We start from the raw sequence: 16,425 nt of genomic DNA, 5'->3' as shown, positions 1-16,425 counted from the left end.
ATCGATTGCGAGACACATAGAGATTGAAATCGAATTTGCATATTTTGACGAGAGTATCATGTCTAGATGAAAGAAGAAGCTTCCAATTTGAATGGATGGTTAAGAATACTAGTTTCTAGCTTCCACTTTGAGGAGAAATTTAGAGATTTTTTTTAAGTTTATTAGATTTTAATCGAGTTATTTAATGTTTCTCTGTTAATTTTTAAACGTTGACCAAATTTTAGGGCAAAATTGTTAAGTCAACGACAAGTTGAAGATTAAATTTGTACACACGATAGTGAGGAATAATTGTGTTAATTGCAAATAGTTGGAGAATAAACCGAACATTTTCCCCACGACATCCATAACAATATGTTACATTGTTTTTTTTTTTTTTTCGTTTTTAATGGAAACATATTTACCCATTATTAAACTTTTTCAGATGCTAAATTGTTTTTTCGTTTTTGACAGTCAATTGGGTTTGGTTTACAGAGACTACCGAACTGGAGTTAGTTGGGTTTCTATATCTTTCCACGTGCAGTGGTTACGGTAAAAATCCCTTAGTGGCCACAGTACAGACTTTATATATAAAGTTAGCAAATGATTTTAAATTTTGTAAAAATCCCTTTAGTGGCCACAGCATAGACTTTATAAAGTTAGCAAATGATTTAAAATTTTCATCGCATGCATACTACAAAATAGGTTTGTCCTCACGTAAATCTATGTTATTATTTTTGAAGTACATTTTAGAAAATAAAAGTTGTTTTAGTAAGTATTTACAAAAAATACCATTACATTTTATTTATGTATCCAAATAATTTTACAATTAATTTTCTATTATTTTTGTAATTAAACAAAACTAAAAGATTTTAACATTAAGTATAATATTAAAATATCCATATCATGTTCTACAATTAATAATATAGATATTTAAAAGATTTTATTAAAATTTAAAATTATGATACTCCTATCATATTTGTTTGATTTTATTTTTTAGTTGTTAAAATTATCATATAATACATAAAGCTAATAAAACTCTAAATTTTTTTGTTCATGTAATGTAATTTGAATTTTTTACATACGAGCATATATTATACAATTAATTAAAAAATAAAATGTGTATTCAACGTTCCATATCGGCTAAAATATTTAGGCAATGATTGAGAATCATATTATAAATAAAACTAAAATGAATTGAAATCCGAATGACAGGAAGCTTAACTTACCAATCATCCAAATTTAAAAGTTTGTATACAGTTTAGTTTAGTTCTTAAGTTGAACACTTAAATTTTACTGGCTATAGTAAATATTTTTAAAAATAAATATTATAAGTGATATATTTAAACTTAACAAAAATTTCAAAGTATTATGACTATTTCAACATATAAAAATTTAAATAACACAAGAGGGGTTATACAGATGACAGGTTATATGGAGGGACTGGTTTCAATAAAAATTAAAATATCATTAATTTGACGCTTCAATATGGATTAAATCATCATTTTGTTATTTTGTTAACACTACCAATATTAAACATATCGAATCAAACTAATTTAACTTAAATTGTACTCCCTCCATTTTCGAATAGTTGTCGTTTTAGAGTTTTTTTTTTGTTTTAAATTAGTTGTCGTTTTAAGGTAATAATGTAATTTATGCCAATAATACCCAAATTACCCTCATTTTATTGAACACAAATTATTTGTAAATAATTACTTGTCATTTTTATGAGGTTAATATAGTCATTGTATACCTTTTTTTAATTTGTCCAAATACAGTTAAAACGACAACTTTTAAAAAACAGAGGGAGTATATACAACAAAAATTATATCGTGTTATAGCGCGAGTTAAATCCTATTACTTAACAATCGCCTAACTCTTCCACCAAGTAAATACATCTATATATAAATTGTCTCTCAAGCCCTTTATTCATTTCCGTTTTGATATATTTAAGTAACAATGAATAATCTGTTCTCTAGCTTTACTATACTTAACTATTCATTGATTCTATTCCTTTTTTTCTTTTTTAAAATGAAAAGTTTCATTATTGTAAGGTTACAAGCAATGTATAATAAAAAAGTATACATTTTAGTGAAAAGAGATCTTCATAAAGTGATTCTCTCTATTGTTTTTTTTTTAAACCACACATTAATTAAAAAATAACTTCTTGATTGGTTGTCCAATTAGCAAGAGTAGTGTTTACAAAAGTAACTTCAGAAAAAAAAAGTCTAGAAGAACGGGCTAAGCATACTTTTATTTGCTAAAGTTACTTTTGTAAACACTACTCCTCATAATTGGACAACCAAAGAGTTATTTTTTAATTAATGTGTAATTGAAAAAAACAAATATTCTCTCGATGACAAACATATTTGAACACCACTTGTTGGAACTTAGAACACATCAATTACAAACGGAAAGATAAAATGTCAACATACACACACATCAAACCCAAGACATATATTAATAATTAATTAACATTCATAGAGTTTAATATCCATTTCGAAACAGAACTACTACTGGCTTGAATGAGTTCGGTCTGTAACGTAGCGATCCCATGAGTCATGAGGAAGTCACCAGTCCCACCAACGATGGAGAGGTCTCTAGTCGGCTCCATTATCGGATTCGCATCCATTATGGTCAATGTCCCTTTGTGTTGTGTTGTATTGAATACCAATGTGCAAGCAACCTAAATGTTGTTATTCGTTTTCTTGGTGTAGAATAAAAAAGTTTGGGCAGTTTTAACCACATGGTGGTGGGCGAGTGGTTCTCGTTTGGTTGGAAGGATCGCCCTGTTGGTCTAGGCCAGGGATCGATCCTCCCCAGACGCAGTTTCGCTCTCTCACTCCTATGGCCAGGAATTTACATGCGGACTTGCTCAGGCGCCCCAGACAACCAGTTTATCAGAGGGCCCTTAAGTGGAGGCTTAAAAATCCCTGTGACGTGGGCTTAGGCCCAGTGGGCTAGTCAGATCACTGTGTGGTCTGGATACTGGGTTATCAAAAAAGTTTGGGCACGAGCCACTGGTTTCGAGAGGTAGTTCTGGTCCATTGTCATTTGTTAAAGATCACAAACTTCTCGAAACTGAAGTTCCCTAGTCCTAAAGGGTTCTCGATTGTTGCTGATGTGGCATTATCCGCGTCATCACTATGGTATCCGATGTTATGTTGGTAGAAAACGAAACGCTTGCAGGGTTTATCTAGGTCAAATGACTTTCGAACCAGTGAGACGGTATTGGATTGGAGTAGTAAAACTGATAAGCAGAAGGAGAAACACTTGTTTGTAGATTTGAATTGCCATGGTTAGAGAGCTTACTAGAAATGAGTAGTGTTGATGTTGTAGATATGAAAGAGGGGTTTGGAAATCTTTATTTATTGACATAATACATAATTCATTTTTTGTTTTGATATAACAATGGGTTTGAGAGACGCAGATAATTTGGTTTGTTGATATTTGTCTATATTTGCAAAATCATTTAATTAAAACAGGATTTTAAGATTTTAGGACTCGATATAAACACTGATGGCTCAACTTCCATTTGTCTTCCTTTTATTTACTCGAAACCATTTCATTTCCTCTTAGGAATGTAAAAGTAACAGTTGATGCTTTGATTCCTACATTACACTTAACGATTAATTGATTTAAGATGAAACAAAGTAGAAGAGCTAAAGAATGGACAACTTACCCTCCCCACAACATGGTTATCTTTATTGCTTTACATGTAAGGCGACTAATTTGGTGTGAGCAAAACACTACAACAAAGTTTATTTGTTTTGGTAACGACAAAAATCTGTCCATGCTAAGTTTTCTAGATTTCTTATTTATAATTCAATCCACATCAAGGAAAAGAAAGCCTGTAAACTGAAAAATGAGATCCTTGACAAAGAATCCACTTTATAAACGATTTGTCGTCTTTAACCAAAATTATAGGTTCCAGTTAATCAGTTTAGGGTTTTAATGTTTCTTTAGAAGGATTCAAGTATAAGGGTTTAGTTTTATTGATACTTGAAAGTCTTTTTCGTGGAAATATCTTGTAGTATTGCTGATAAAATCAGACAATAGTTTATTACATAAAAGATCTGATAGATGCATGTTTAAAACTATATAACAAAGGACTGTTTTATTATTTATTAACTCGTTACAAACATAAATATTTCAATACCATTTATTGAAATTTGGAACAACATCAACTAAAACAAATAAAGAAAATAAAATGCCAACACACAAACATCAATCCCAAGACACACATATTAGTAACATTCATAAAGTTTAATATTCATTTCCAAACAAAAATACTTACTGCCTTGAGAGAGTTTGGTCTTCAACGTAGCGATCCCACGAGTCATGAGGAAGTCACCAGTCCCACCTACGATCGCTAGGTCTCTGGTCGGCTCCATACCATAAGGATTTGCATCCATTATGGTAAATGTCCCTTTGTGCTTTGTCGAATTGAATACCAATGTCCAAGCGACCCAAGTGTTGAAATTCGTCTTCTTGTTGTAGAAGTAGAATCCTTGGGCACGAGCCACTGGTTTCGAGAGATAGTTCTGGTCCATTGTTACAGGGTCGTCACATATAATTACCCTCCCGAAACTATAATCCCCTAGTCCCAAAGGGTTCACGATTGTTGCTGCTGTGGCATTAGCCGCGTTATCATCATCGTAGGCGATGTTATGGAGGTAAAGTACGAAATGCCTGCATGGTTTGTTTAGGTCGAATGACTTTCGGACGTATGAGACAGTACTGGATTGGAGAAGTAAAACGGATAAGAAGAAGGAAAATACTTGTTTGTAGATTTGATTTACCATTGTTAGAGTGTTAAGTAGAAATGAGTAGTTTTGATATGAAGACTAAAAAGGGATTCGGAAACCTTTATTTATACATATTTCATTTTTTTTCTTTTGGTATATATAAGAGGGTTTAAGAGACGAACATAATATTGGTTTGTTGATATTTGTCTTTTTTTACCAGCTTATATTGCCAAAATCTCTGAATTAACATAGAATTTTAAGATTTTAGGACTCAATAATTATTGATGGTTCAACTATCATTCGTATTACTTTTATTTACTTGAAGCCATTTCATTCCCTCTTAAGAATATATAAGTAACAATGGATACATTTTTTTCCTACATTACACTTAACAATTAGTTGATTAAGAAAACACAAAGTACAAAAGCTAAAGAATGGACAACTTACCCGTCCCATAAAATGGTTATCTCTAGTTTGGTGTGAGCTAAAGACAACACAAAACTTTTTTGTTTTTTGTTTTTTGTTTTGGTAACGACCAAAACTTGTTCATGTTAAGTATTCTAGATTTCTAGTTTAGAATTCAATCCACATCGAGGAGAAGAAAGCCTGTAAATGGAATGAGATCCACCACTTTAGAATTGCAATGAGTAACTAATCTCTAATTACCACCCAAACAAGAAAGCTGAGCTATAAAAGGGACGACACAATTTTGAACCGCAATGTTAATATTTTTGGGCCCTACTCACAATTTAGGGCTGAACTCGGGAAAAGAATAAAAGCCCAAAAGTAGAAAAAGAAAATCAACAAAAAGATCTTAAACGAAAACAAATCCGACCTGCCGGAATCGAACCAGCGACCTAAAGATTACAGCAACTACTACAGTCTTCCGCTCTACCAACTGAGCTAAGGTCGGCTCGTTATTACATGCTAATACAAAACATATTTAACCCGATTAAGTCTGCCTTACCGTGTTAAGCTTTTTATGTCCATACGGAAGAACATGTTTGAGAAGTAAGAACATAGAATGATAGAAAACTCAACAAAAAAAAAAAAAGCAAAACCCACATTCAAAATTTTCACAACCCTTTTAACCTGAAAATATGAATGGAGCTAGCTTAAAAGGAACGGAGACAAAGCTTTTAGGTACATACATGTCGTTCGCAAGAGGCGTTTTACAACGGCCTCTGGTTAGGAAACCGCAAAGACAACAAGAGTATCAAAAATCTAGATTCGCTTCACCGATAAAAACCTAATTACCATGGTGCAGAGTACACGAAAACAGACAGGCCGAAACGTTCAATATGCTTAAGATTATAGGAAAAGAAGAAGAAGAACATAATAACAACGCGCTTAGCGGAAAAACCCGAATTGCATTATAGAAAATCTTCTGTACCATTACATGATTCATTCCCATCAAACTTGCCTAAACGGTTCTTCTTACTTCTTAGTCTCTACTACTCATTCTGAAAATGATACGACCTTTAGTAGAATCATAAACACTCATTTCGACTTTCACTTTATCACCGGGAAGTATCCGAATGAAATTCTTCCTAATCTTACCACAAATATAACCAAGAATGTTATCACCATTCTCTAAATCGACTCGAAACATTCCATTAGGTAGCGATTCGGTTACTAAACCTTCGATTACTGTTTTGTTGCTTCCTTCTTTAACAGGAGGCTTCGCAGGTTTGCTTCTGTTAGCTCCTCCTCTACCTCCGCTTGCTCTCTGGCATCGTATCTCTGGCCGGATATTCACAACTGAATTGCTTCCAACAAAGTTTATTTGGCTGTTACAAAGAAAATCAAATCAATTGGTTTGTTAGGAACTTTGAATTCGAGAACACTCGAAGCAATTGGTAGAACCAAAATTAAGCTAACGATTTCGGGAAATAGAGAAACAAACCGAATCAAAATTCCATCAGTAAACCGGAATTGACGAGGAGGAAGAAGAAGTTGAGGACGAAACGCGGAGCAGAGTTGAAGCATTTTTTTTTTTTTCTCTTATCTTCAAAATCCCTAAATCTTTTGGTTTTCGTATGATTCCTCTTTAAACGACCACAGAGAGACTTTGCCCGATAATTTGGATATGATACACTGTGTTCAGGAACACGCTGTATCATTTCTAATAACCAATCACATCACGACACGTTGTTAACCAGGTTTATGTGTATTTTTTTTTTTTTTTTTTTCAGAGATGCCTTAAGTCAAGTGGTTAAGTAAGGTGGTTAAGTCCATTTGATTCCGCCTTCCCACCGGAGTTCGACTCCACTAAGTCGCGTTATCCCGTATAGTATGGATTAGCTATAGATCGGACTTTGTTGATCTAAAGATGTAAAAAAAAAAAAAAGCAATTTTTCATAAGAATTCACCAAATATTTTTATTTTTTTCGAAAATCTCGAATTTTTTGCGTACCCAAAAAAATACACGAATTTTTTTTTAAAATTCTTTTTAATATTCAAAGTCTGAACACAAATGAAATGTACGATAACCGGATTAATATTCTCTGACTTTCTCTAGGAGTAATAATTAGTTACATACCTAGAGTTTTTTTAGATTTGAATATTTTTCCTAATTTAATAGAAAGAATCTTTGAGCATATAAATTAATTTTCGTAACTCAGATAAAATTAGCTAGTAAACGAAATAACAAATGATGGTGAACACTGTGAATATCGTTGTTAAAGTTTGATTACTAAATATGGTAAAATAGATCTATGATTTAAATTTTGGGCACTGAAAAATTTTTTTAAGAAAATATTCGTGTGTTTTTATTTTTTTGTCAACCACACATTAATTATTAAAAAACTCCTTAATTATTAGAATATTCGTGTGTTTTTTAGAAAATCAAATAATAATTGGTCTATTTCTATGGAATTTTCCCTTTCAAATAATATATTAAATGTGTGAAGAAAGTTACAAAACTTTATTGTTTATGAATTTTTCTTTTGATAATAAGATAGTTTTCAATATCAAAAGAAAAAATAATCAGCGTAATAGGCAAAATTCAATATCCTAAACAATCAGATTTAATTTTAAGGAGTTTTAAGGTTTAGTAGATCTCAGCATTCAATTCTCACAGCTCCACTCTCAGAGGAAATGAATTTAGGTTTTCTAATGACTGGCTCCATGCACTGAATCACATCTCCGACTCTAAAATCATTCCAATCTCCCATCACAAGTCCACACTCGTTCCCTTTCCCTACCTGTTCCACGTCTTGTTTCTCCCGTTTCAGCGACGCGCATGAGCCTTCAAATACTACTTCTCCGCTTCGCAACAGCCTCATGAGTCCACTTCTACATACCCGACCATCCATCACTTTGCAACCTGCGATGCTTACTCCATCTTCTTCGGTTCTTCTCTTTCCCAAGATCTTGAAAATGCTAAGTACCTCGGCTTCACCAGCCACCTCCATCTCCGAAACTCCTGGTGCCTTTTCTACGATCAAGTTCCCAATGTCTTCGAGCAAATGGTATATCACTCGGTGGTGGAATACCTAAGAGATTACCATTGGTTACAATGTTAAAAGCTATCTACAAGTTATGAATGTGAAAGCAAACGTAGAAGTTGGCATTGGAAATTATCAAAGCTATATATGAAACGATTATTTGGAACAGAACAGGGTACCTTGACGCTGGCTTGAGCCGCAGAAAGATTAGCAGAACTTCCACTCTTAACGTTAAACCCAACGATACACGCACTGCAAGCTTGTGCCAAGTCCAAATCAGAGTGAGAAATTGCTCCCACTCCGCTATGAACAATGTTCACAAATACCTATCCAATATAAACAATAGGCAAATTCTCAAAAAAAGAAAGCCAATAAGGCACAATCACCTTACATCAACATTTCGGTTTTACGCACCTGTGGGCTATTTAATGTTCTTAACGCATCAGCAACAGCCTGTGCAGTCCCTTGCACATCCGATTTCACTACTATCGGTAATTCAACCCGAACAAACCCTTCTTCAGACTCTGTTTCCATTCTCGCTGCTGCTTCCTCTATTCTCGCTTCCTCTGCTTTCAACAACCGATCTTTTTCAAATTTCCTTTTTCGCCCTTCGCTCAGCATCCTCGCACGTTCCTCTGATTCCACCACAATGACATCGTCGCCAGCCATTGGAAGACCTTTAAGCCCTTCAATCTCGACGGGCATCGCTGGTGTTGCTCGGTCCGTTGTCTTACCGATCATGTCCCGAATAGCCCTGAGTCTTCCCCACTGAGACCCGATGACTACATGCTGACCCCTCACCAAGGTTCCGGCTTTTACAATAATGGTTGCTAACGGTCCACGGCCTTTGTCAAGCCGAGCCTCCACCACATATGCTTGAGCTGGTCCATCCACACGTGCTTTGAGGTCCATATCCACAGCTTGGAGAAGCAGAGCTTCTTCTAATTTGTCTAGCCCTGTACTCTTCGCTGCAGATACCTCAACAGCCTGAAACAACAAGTCAAATCCCCATGGTTAAAGTAACCATCGTGGATAAAAAATCAAAACTCAAAACAAAACAAAATTTCAAAGTTCAAACCAGGGTTGCCTAACCAAACAGATGAGCAAATAAACCGATTCAGTTTCTTTGATAAACCACACAAATGAAAAAAAAAAAAAAAAAGAATAAACTGACAAAAACCGCAGCTTCTCCTTCAAAAAGAATTTTAACAAACCGAGTCCAAATTGAAACAAAAACCATATTAAACCGAACCAAACCGTATCAATTTCTGAAGGATGCCGATATAAAGTAACAAAGCTCAGAGACAAGTAAAACTCTCACCTGAACATTTCCTCCAATATCCTCGAGCTCTATCCCTTCAGACGTGAGCTGGTACTTAACTTTTTCCGGATTAGCTCCTGGTTTATCGCATTTATTGATCGCAACCACAATCGGAACATTCGCTGATCTAGCGTGCGCAATAGCCTCGAGTGTCTGCGGCATTACCCCATCATCAGCAGCAACCACCAACACGACTATATCAGTCACAGCGGCTCCCCGAGCTCGCATCTCGCTGAAAGCAGCATGGCCAGGAGTGTCGAGAAATGTGATTGAAGTGCCAGAATCCGGCATGCCCACCACGAAAGCACCCACGTGCTGAGTGATTCCACCTGCTTCTCTTGCCGCAACAGAGGTGTTTCTTAATGCATCCAACAACGAGGTTTTTCCATGATCGACATGGCCCATTACGGTTACAACTGGAGGCCGTGGAAGAATTTCAGATCCTTCTGTAGAATGTTGCCTCCTTACGTTGATCCCGATTTCCTGCGAAGGATGAGAAAACACAAACATAATTATATTAATATCTGGAGGACCAATCTGATGCGATTCAAAACCGGGATAACAAATTCTAAAACTAAACAAAAATTGTACTATGGTCAAAACTAATGACATCTTTACTGGGTATTGATATTCAATCCAGATAAACTGATCTGAACTAAAAGAAACCAAAAAATCTCAATTTGGTCAAAATGGTTATGCTCTTTCGATATCTGATAAACTGAAAAATCTTAAACTCCTTTGAAAATTAAAGATATATACAATTAATAACCAAGTTAATTGACCTATGAAATCCATTATCTTGGAACTAGAATCACCTTACCATTGCAAGAAGCTCGGCGACATCAACACTTATTGTGTCGAATTCTGAACTAAAAGTTTCACCAACATTGATGAGAATGCTCTGCAAAACCGCCACTGACTCACCAGTACGCCTGGAGAGCTCAAGTAGTGTCATCCCTTCGAATATGTCGACCGTCTTCTCAGGCAATCCCTTTGCCAATCTTTTCAGCCTAGGAGGCACATAAGGAGCTTCAACAGGTGGCTTATCCGATTTTTTCTCCCGTTTAGAGAACTTTCCTTTCGTTTTCACAGTCTGTTTCTTGCGTTCACGATGACTCAGCAGTCGATCAGCATCCTCTTTTCTTTTCGCCAATGTTTCTCGACTCGCATGAAAATACCTGTTCCAAAAACAACCCAATCCAAACGAGTGAACATTCAACTAGATACTCTGAGGAGGAAATTCAAAAAGAAATAATAGAAAAGTCTAGGCGAATGGTCTACCTTATGGATGTTCCACTAGGGAAAGATTCATGACTACGAGACCAATTTGATAGCGAACTAAAACCAAACCCTAAACATGAATAAAAGGGTGAGATACTCGTTATTCTAATTCATTTTCTAGAAAGGTAGAAGAAAAATTGTAATCGCCTGTGAGTGAAGTGAACACTCTTTTAACACCTACCATTTATGTACCGAGCGAATGAAAAAGAGACACTTTCAGAAGCTCTTTTTGAAACCGTAGAGGAAATCTGCCTCTCTGTAGATGCTACTACTACTCGTGGAAGAGCCAAACCTATTCTAAAAGAGGCTTGAATGCCCTGCAAATACGTAAAGTTACTTGAGACATCCATAAACACATATGTGAAATGCTAATAAAAGTGAGACTGAAATGCTGATACATATGCAAAGCAATTCAAACATTGTGTAACTACTCACCAAACCAAACAAACTAGACGAAAATGAAGAGTTAATTATGCTATATAGAACAAACGCTTCATAAATAATTCACTACATTTCAATCAACAATTCAAAAAATGGCCGAAACGATGATACGTATGCCAAACCAATTCAAACAATGTGCAACCACTCACCAAACCAAACAAACTGGACAAAAATGCAAACGAAAGCATAATAATATTTCACTTCATTTGTAATCAAGAATTTGAAACACGAATAGCTTAGACAATGATCCGATAACTTCAATTTCATCCATGGATAAAAACATACTCGTACGTCTAGTCACATTCATGCATATACAGATTTGCTTCACTAAAAAAATGCAACATAGACTTCGGCCTAAACACAATTTATAGAGATAAACAGCATGAGAACCAAGAATCCAACATTTAATAATTATCCATATAACTTCTAACCAAACCAGCAAACATAATTATACCCATTTCCCAAGGAAAAAAACAAGTATTTCCACAAAAACTATGCAAATATTGGGAAAATACCAGGAAACAGTATGGAATGGAAGCTAAAGCTACAAGCTTTTCGCTGAAATACCTCAGAGAACTTCACTAAACAAAGAAGGCAAAGAGTAGGAAAAATACCTTCTTGCCTAAGTGCCTCGACGCCATTCATATGTCAATCAGTCTCTGCTGCATCAAAAAAAAAACCCTCAATTTGATAAGTATCAAACAATCAACTCAAAAACAAAATTCAAAACCCTAAAGAGAAGCTTCTAGTTACGACACACTGGATTATGCGTATTTTACACATATTCACACAAAATTTGAACAAGGAGATAAAACAGATCCCATGGGTAGCAAAATAGGTAGCAACTTCGTTTAGGCAAATGAACAAACACCTTGTGAGCATAGAAATTTCACAAAAAAAAAAAAAGAACACAAATCAATGTAAGGGCAAGTACATCTAACCTTAAGAACTATGATGACTCGACGGTGAATCTCCGGTCTTGTGGACTCTTGTCTTCAGACAATCGTGGGGGAGATTAGTCTGAAGGAAAAACTTGTAGAATCAGGGACAAAGATCAAAAGCGCAAAAACCTCATTTTTTTACTTCCATAAAATGTATTTGGGCTAAAACCCAAGTCCTTAGCAATTTAAGCCCAAAAGAAAAAATCTTATTCGATTACTTTTCGGTTCAATTTATGCTATTTTTTTCTGATCAGAATTTGGTTTACGAGCGGACAAAGACTTATCAGTTATCAAAAGTGCATACCTTCCAACAAAAATTCAAGTCTTTTATGATTGAAGTTTTTTTATCTCTTATGACTCAAAACGAGTGTTTTCACGTTAGATCCGATCATCCGGTCCAGTCCGATCGGTTAAGCGGCAACCCGAACACTTCTTCGATTTGGTTTTAATGCTAATATACGGTAATTTCAAAACTAGAAAAGTTTACAAAATCCTGCTATTAACCCGCGATCCGGTAAAACCGTTGAACCGGCCTGTCTATCAGTTCAAAAAAAATTATTTGATTTTAAAATAAAATATAGAATTTTAGATTTTTAGTGAATTTATTATCCTATTATATTTTACGGTTTAAGTTGGATGCAAAAATATTAATCAATTTATTATTATTCTTAGACTTATTATTTTGTTAAACATAGTATGATTATTTTTATTTTTATATTTATAAAACTATATAATCTATATTCTATACAAATATTATATATATTAAACAAATTTTAATCAATTAACTTGTGGTCGAACCGGTTGATCCGGTGATCCTGTGACCGAGAAGGTAGTCCGGTTTACCGTCGGATCGGATTTAAAAACATTGCACAAAACCAATAATATAAGCATAGACGTTCCTCCACCTTAGCACCAAAAGTAATTGAAGACTTTGCCAAATTTATTGTCTGACCCGTGGCTGCTTCATATACACTCAAAATATTCTGAATCACTTGGCACTGGTCAGCATCAGCTTTGCATATAAACAGCGTATCATCGGCAAAGAGCAAGTGATGAATTGAGGGACCATCGATAGAAAACTGCATCCCATTAATAAGCCCATCTTGTTCAGCTCTATTAAGGAGATGTGTTAGCCCTTCAGCACACAACACAAACAGAAATGGAGATAAGGGATCTCCTTGTCTGAGCCCTCTCTGCGGAGTGACTAAACCATGAGGCTGTCCATTTATCAGAACAGTATACGTAACTGTAGTAACACAAGCCATCACCAGCTCAACCCACCTGTTATTGAAACCCAAAGCAAGAAAAAGATTCTGAAGATAGCTCAACTCCACCCTGTCAAACGCTTTAGACATATCAGATTTGATGGTCATAAACTCCTTAGCCACAACATTATGAGTTCTCAGACTATGCACCACCTCATGTGCAATTAATATGTTGTCTGAAATCAACCTTTCTTCCACAAACGCAGACTGATTAGGAGAGACCAGATCTGCCAAAAGAGGTTGCAGTCTAGACACAAGAATCTTGGAAATAACCTTGTACATGACTGAGCATAAGCAGATAGGCCTTAAGTCAGACATCAGAACAGAATTGGGTTTCTTGGGGATGAGGCAAATCTGAGTGAAGTTCAATTCCTTTTCAAACCAACCTTCTTCAAAAAATCTGTGGATTTCAAAAGACATCTGCTTCCCAACAATCTCCCAATACTGTTGAAAGAACAGCCCAGTCATCCCATCTACCCCAGGGGCACTCGCAGCTTTAATGGAGAAAACAACTGCTCTTATTTCCTCATCTGTTACTTTGGCCATTAAGATATCATTCATACCTTCAGAAACCCTTGGCTGGAATCCTTCAAATAATTCAGTTGGATTACTAGGATAAGAAGAGGAAAACAAATTCTGGAAATAGTTCACAGCCACGTCCCCTTTTGAAGCTTCAGCCCTATGAGTGTTTCCTTCATCATCAATCAATTTATCCAGCCCGTTTCTAGACCTTTCAGCCTTTACCGAAGCATGAAAATACGTGGTGTTCTTGTCCCCTGAATTCATCCATTTTTTTCTACACTTCTGCTTCCAAAAACTTTCCTCTTCTATGCGCCATCACCATTTCCTTCTTAAGCCATGCCATTCTGGGAAAAGAAGGCGAGAGAGCAGCATGTTCAAACTCAATCTCACGCTGGATCTGATTGATCTTTTCTTTTGAATTAGTCACGTTGACTCTCTTCCAGTTACTCAAAGCTTTTCTGCACCTTCTAACTCTCTCAGAAACAGACTGCCCAAAGCTGGACATAAAAGCCTGCCACGCTTGTTTAATAGACTCCACAACCAAAGGCTTGTGAAGCATTCTTTTGTCAAATCTAAAAGAGCCTTTATAAGAGTCTTGAGAAGAGAGAAGATGCACAAGAACTAGTCGATGATCTGACCCTTTCTTCTCAAGAAACTTCTGATTAGCCACCGGGAAAACCTTGAACCACTCCTTATTACCAAAACACCTATCAAGCTTACACTGAATCCATAGACCCCCCCTTCTACCACCCCATGTAAAACTATTACCAGAACCAGGACGTTCACTCATGCCACACACCTCTAGCATATTTGAAAAATCCTGGAAAGTTTTATCATTTCTCCTTGGGCCTCCAAGCTTCTCTCCATTATGGAGAATCTCATTAAAATCTCCCACCATGCACCAACACTCCTTCCTCTGCAGCCCAATCCTAGAAAGCTTTTTCCAAACCAGATGTCGGAGATCACTTCTTGGATTGCCATATATACAAGACAAAAAAAATCTGTTGTTACCAAAAACCACCTCCATATCCAACATATTCTTATCTACTGACAAGAAATCCACAGAAATACTCTTATTCCAAAACAGAGCCAGTCCTCCACATCTCCCTATTGGATCCACTGTAAAAACCCTATCGTAGCCTAACCAAGCTTGAATATCTACAAGAACATCCCTAATATTCATAGTCTCCATCAGAAACAAAATCTCAGGAAAATGCTTTTTACGCATCTCCATGAGACGTTGAACTGTCAGGTCTTGAGGCCGCCCCAAACCCTGGCAGTTCCAGCTAATTAGGCTCATTAGATAGTGGACAGTCCTTCATTTGGGACTATCTCTTGTTTTTTGCTCCTAGCGACTTTCTGAGCATCCTCACCTTCCATGATATCTTTCCTTTTCTCTTGTATTCCTTCCTCTAAACCTTCCTTCTTCTTTTTGCTGCCACTCAGAGAATGAGAACTTACATCTTTCAACGTTCTTTTGGAGATGTATGGTCTTCTTCTGGCCTTAGACTTTCTCGGCTTTGTCCCGGATGTACCAGCTTCATAGAAGCCAGGTACATATTCCGTTGAACAAGGCAGAGAAGACGAGTAATCCTCAGAATAGTCAACCAGCCTCCTACCAGAACCACCAGAAATGACAGACAAAGAGCCTGACAAAACAGCATCAGACTTGCTCACTAGAGAAATCCCTCTCTCAGACACACCAAGAGCAGACTGAGAGCCATAGGAAGAATCCGTGGAACCATATCCAAACACTAACCCTTTGTCCTTAGCAACATCCATATGAACAATGGGAGGAGGCTCCAGTCTTAGAACAGTTTTTGAGGACAACGGGTCCTTCTCCACATCACTCACAGACTTCTTTACTCTAGCAACTTTAACATGCCAATCATCCTGAGACTTGGCTTCTAAGTACTGCCTCATTCCCTCTAACACCTCTGCTGCAATCCTATGACGACCTGTCTGTGGATCAATCCCCACCTGATCTTCCCGCAAGACACCAAATAGAGGATTATTCTCTTTCGGGAATGGAATCTTAGGAGCTTTAGGGATTGGAACACCCGCTCTTCGAGCTTTAGCTAAATCCTCTCTTCTTTTGATCAAAATGGGACAGTAATCCTTCTCGTGCGTTAAGCGTTGACATTCATAGCATCGTTTCTGAACCTTCTCGTACTGAAACCTCACCACCGCAGTTCCACCCTGTGGAAGATTAACCACTTTGGATCTTCGCAGAGGCCGAGCAACATCGAAGAGCACTTTTACTCTAACAAACTCCTGAATTTGTGGCTTATTGGGATCAAAAGCCACCTCCTTCACCTCTCCAATTAAATTACCCAGGGACGTGATAGCCTTCACCGTGTAGTAATTTATCAGGAGATTCCAAATCTGAACCCATAACGGAATAAACTGTAAGTAATCAGTGGGTGGGTTTTCATACCATCTATCAACCGCCAAAATCCACTCATTGTATGTATGAGCTCC

The 16,425-nt window shown here is 36.4% G+C and overlaps 3 protein-coding genes, 1 non-coding gene and 1 pseudogene across 5 annotated transcripts; all 5 read right to left on the bottom strand.

The window, feature by feature from the left end:
- Positions 1-2,227: 2,227 nt before the first annotated feature.
- Positions 2,228-3,886, bottom strand: LOC9308627 (annotated as a pseudogene).
- Positions 3,887-4,074: 188 nt separating this feature from the next.
- Positions 4,075-4,872, bottom strand: LOC9308625 (dirigent protein 12). Its single transcript, XM_002872510.2, has one exon. The coding sequence runs from the start codon at positions 4,779-4,781 to the stop codon at positions 4,224-4,226; it is 558 nt and encodes a 185-aa protein (XP_002872556.1). The 5' UTR covers positions 4,782-4,872; the 3' UTR covers positions 4,075-4,223.
- A 681-nt stretch (positions 4,873-5,553) lies between these two features.
- On the bottom strand, positions 5,554-5,637 carry TRNAY-GUA. The gene is given in 2 exon segments: positions 5,554-5,589; positions 5,601-5,637. It is a non-coding gene; the product is annotated as a tRNA-Tyr (tRNA).
- Positions 5,638-6,017: 380 nt separating this feature from the next.
- On the bottom strand, positions 6,018-6,759 carry LOC9308624 (translation initiation factor IF-1, chloroplastic). The gene is made up of 2 exons (XM_002872509.2): positions 6,631-6,759; positions 6,018-6,514 (listed from the first exon to the last, which is right to left on the bottom strand). The coding sequence occupies exons 1-2, from the start codon at positions 6,711-6,713 to the stop codon at positions 6,169-6,171; spliced, it is 429 nt and encodes a 142-aa protein (XP_002872555.1). The 5' UTR covers positions 6,714-6,759; the 3' UTR covers positions 6,018-6,168.
- A 935-nt stretch (positions 6,760-7,694) lies between these two features.
- On the bottom strand, positions 7,695-12,365 carry LOC9308623 (translation initiation factor IF-2). Of its 2 annotated transcripts, none has more exons than XM_021022649.1 (9): positions 12,158-12,365; positions 11,831-11,878; positions 10,957-11,092; positions 10,776-10,845; positions 10,315-10,672; positions 9,495-9,977; positions 8,588-9,160; positions 8,353-8,499; positions 7,695-8,221 (listed from the first exon to the last, which is right to left on the bottom strand). In XM_021022649.1, exons 2-9 carry the CDS (start codon positions 11,855-11,857, stop codon positions 7,787-7,789), a joined length of 2,229 nt encoding a protein of 742 aa, XP_020878308.1. In that variant the 5' UTR covers positions 11,858-11,878; positions 12,158-12,365; the 3' UTR covers positions 7,695-7,786. The 2 variants fall into 2 exon arrangements, with proteins under 2 accessions (XP_020878308.1, XP_020878310.1); XM_021022651.1 differs by having other exon boundaries at positions 11,831-11,875.
- Between the last annotated feature and the right edge of the window lie 4,060 nt (positions 12,366-16,425).

Source organism: Arabidopsis lyrata (assembly GCF_000004255.2).
Source record: "Arabidopsis lyrata subsp. lyrata unplaced genomic scaffold ARALYscaffold_6, whole genome shotgun sequence".
NCBI classification, from domain to species: Eukaryota; Viridiplantae; Streptophyta; class Magnoliopsida; order Brassicales; family Brassicaceae; genus Arabidopsis; species Arabidopsis lyrata.
The sequence above is the reverse complement of the archived record's forward strand: the minus strand, read 5'-3'. Positions and strand labels throughout refer to the sequence as shown.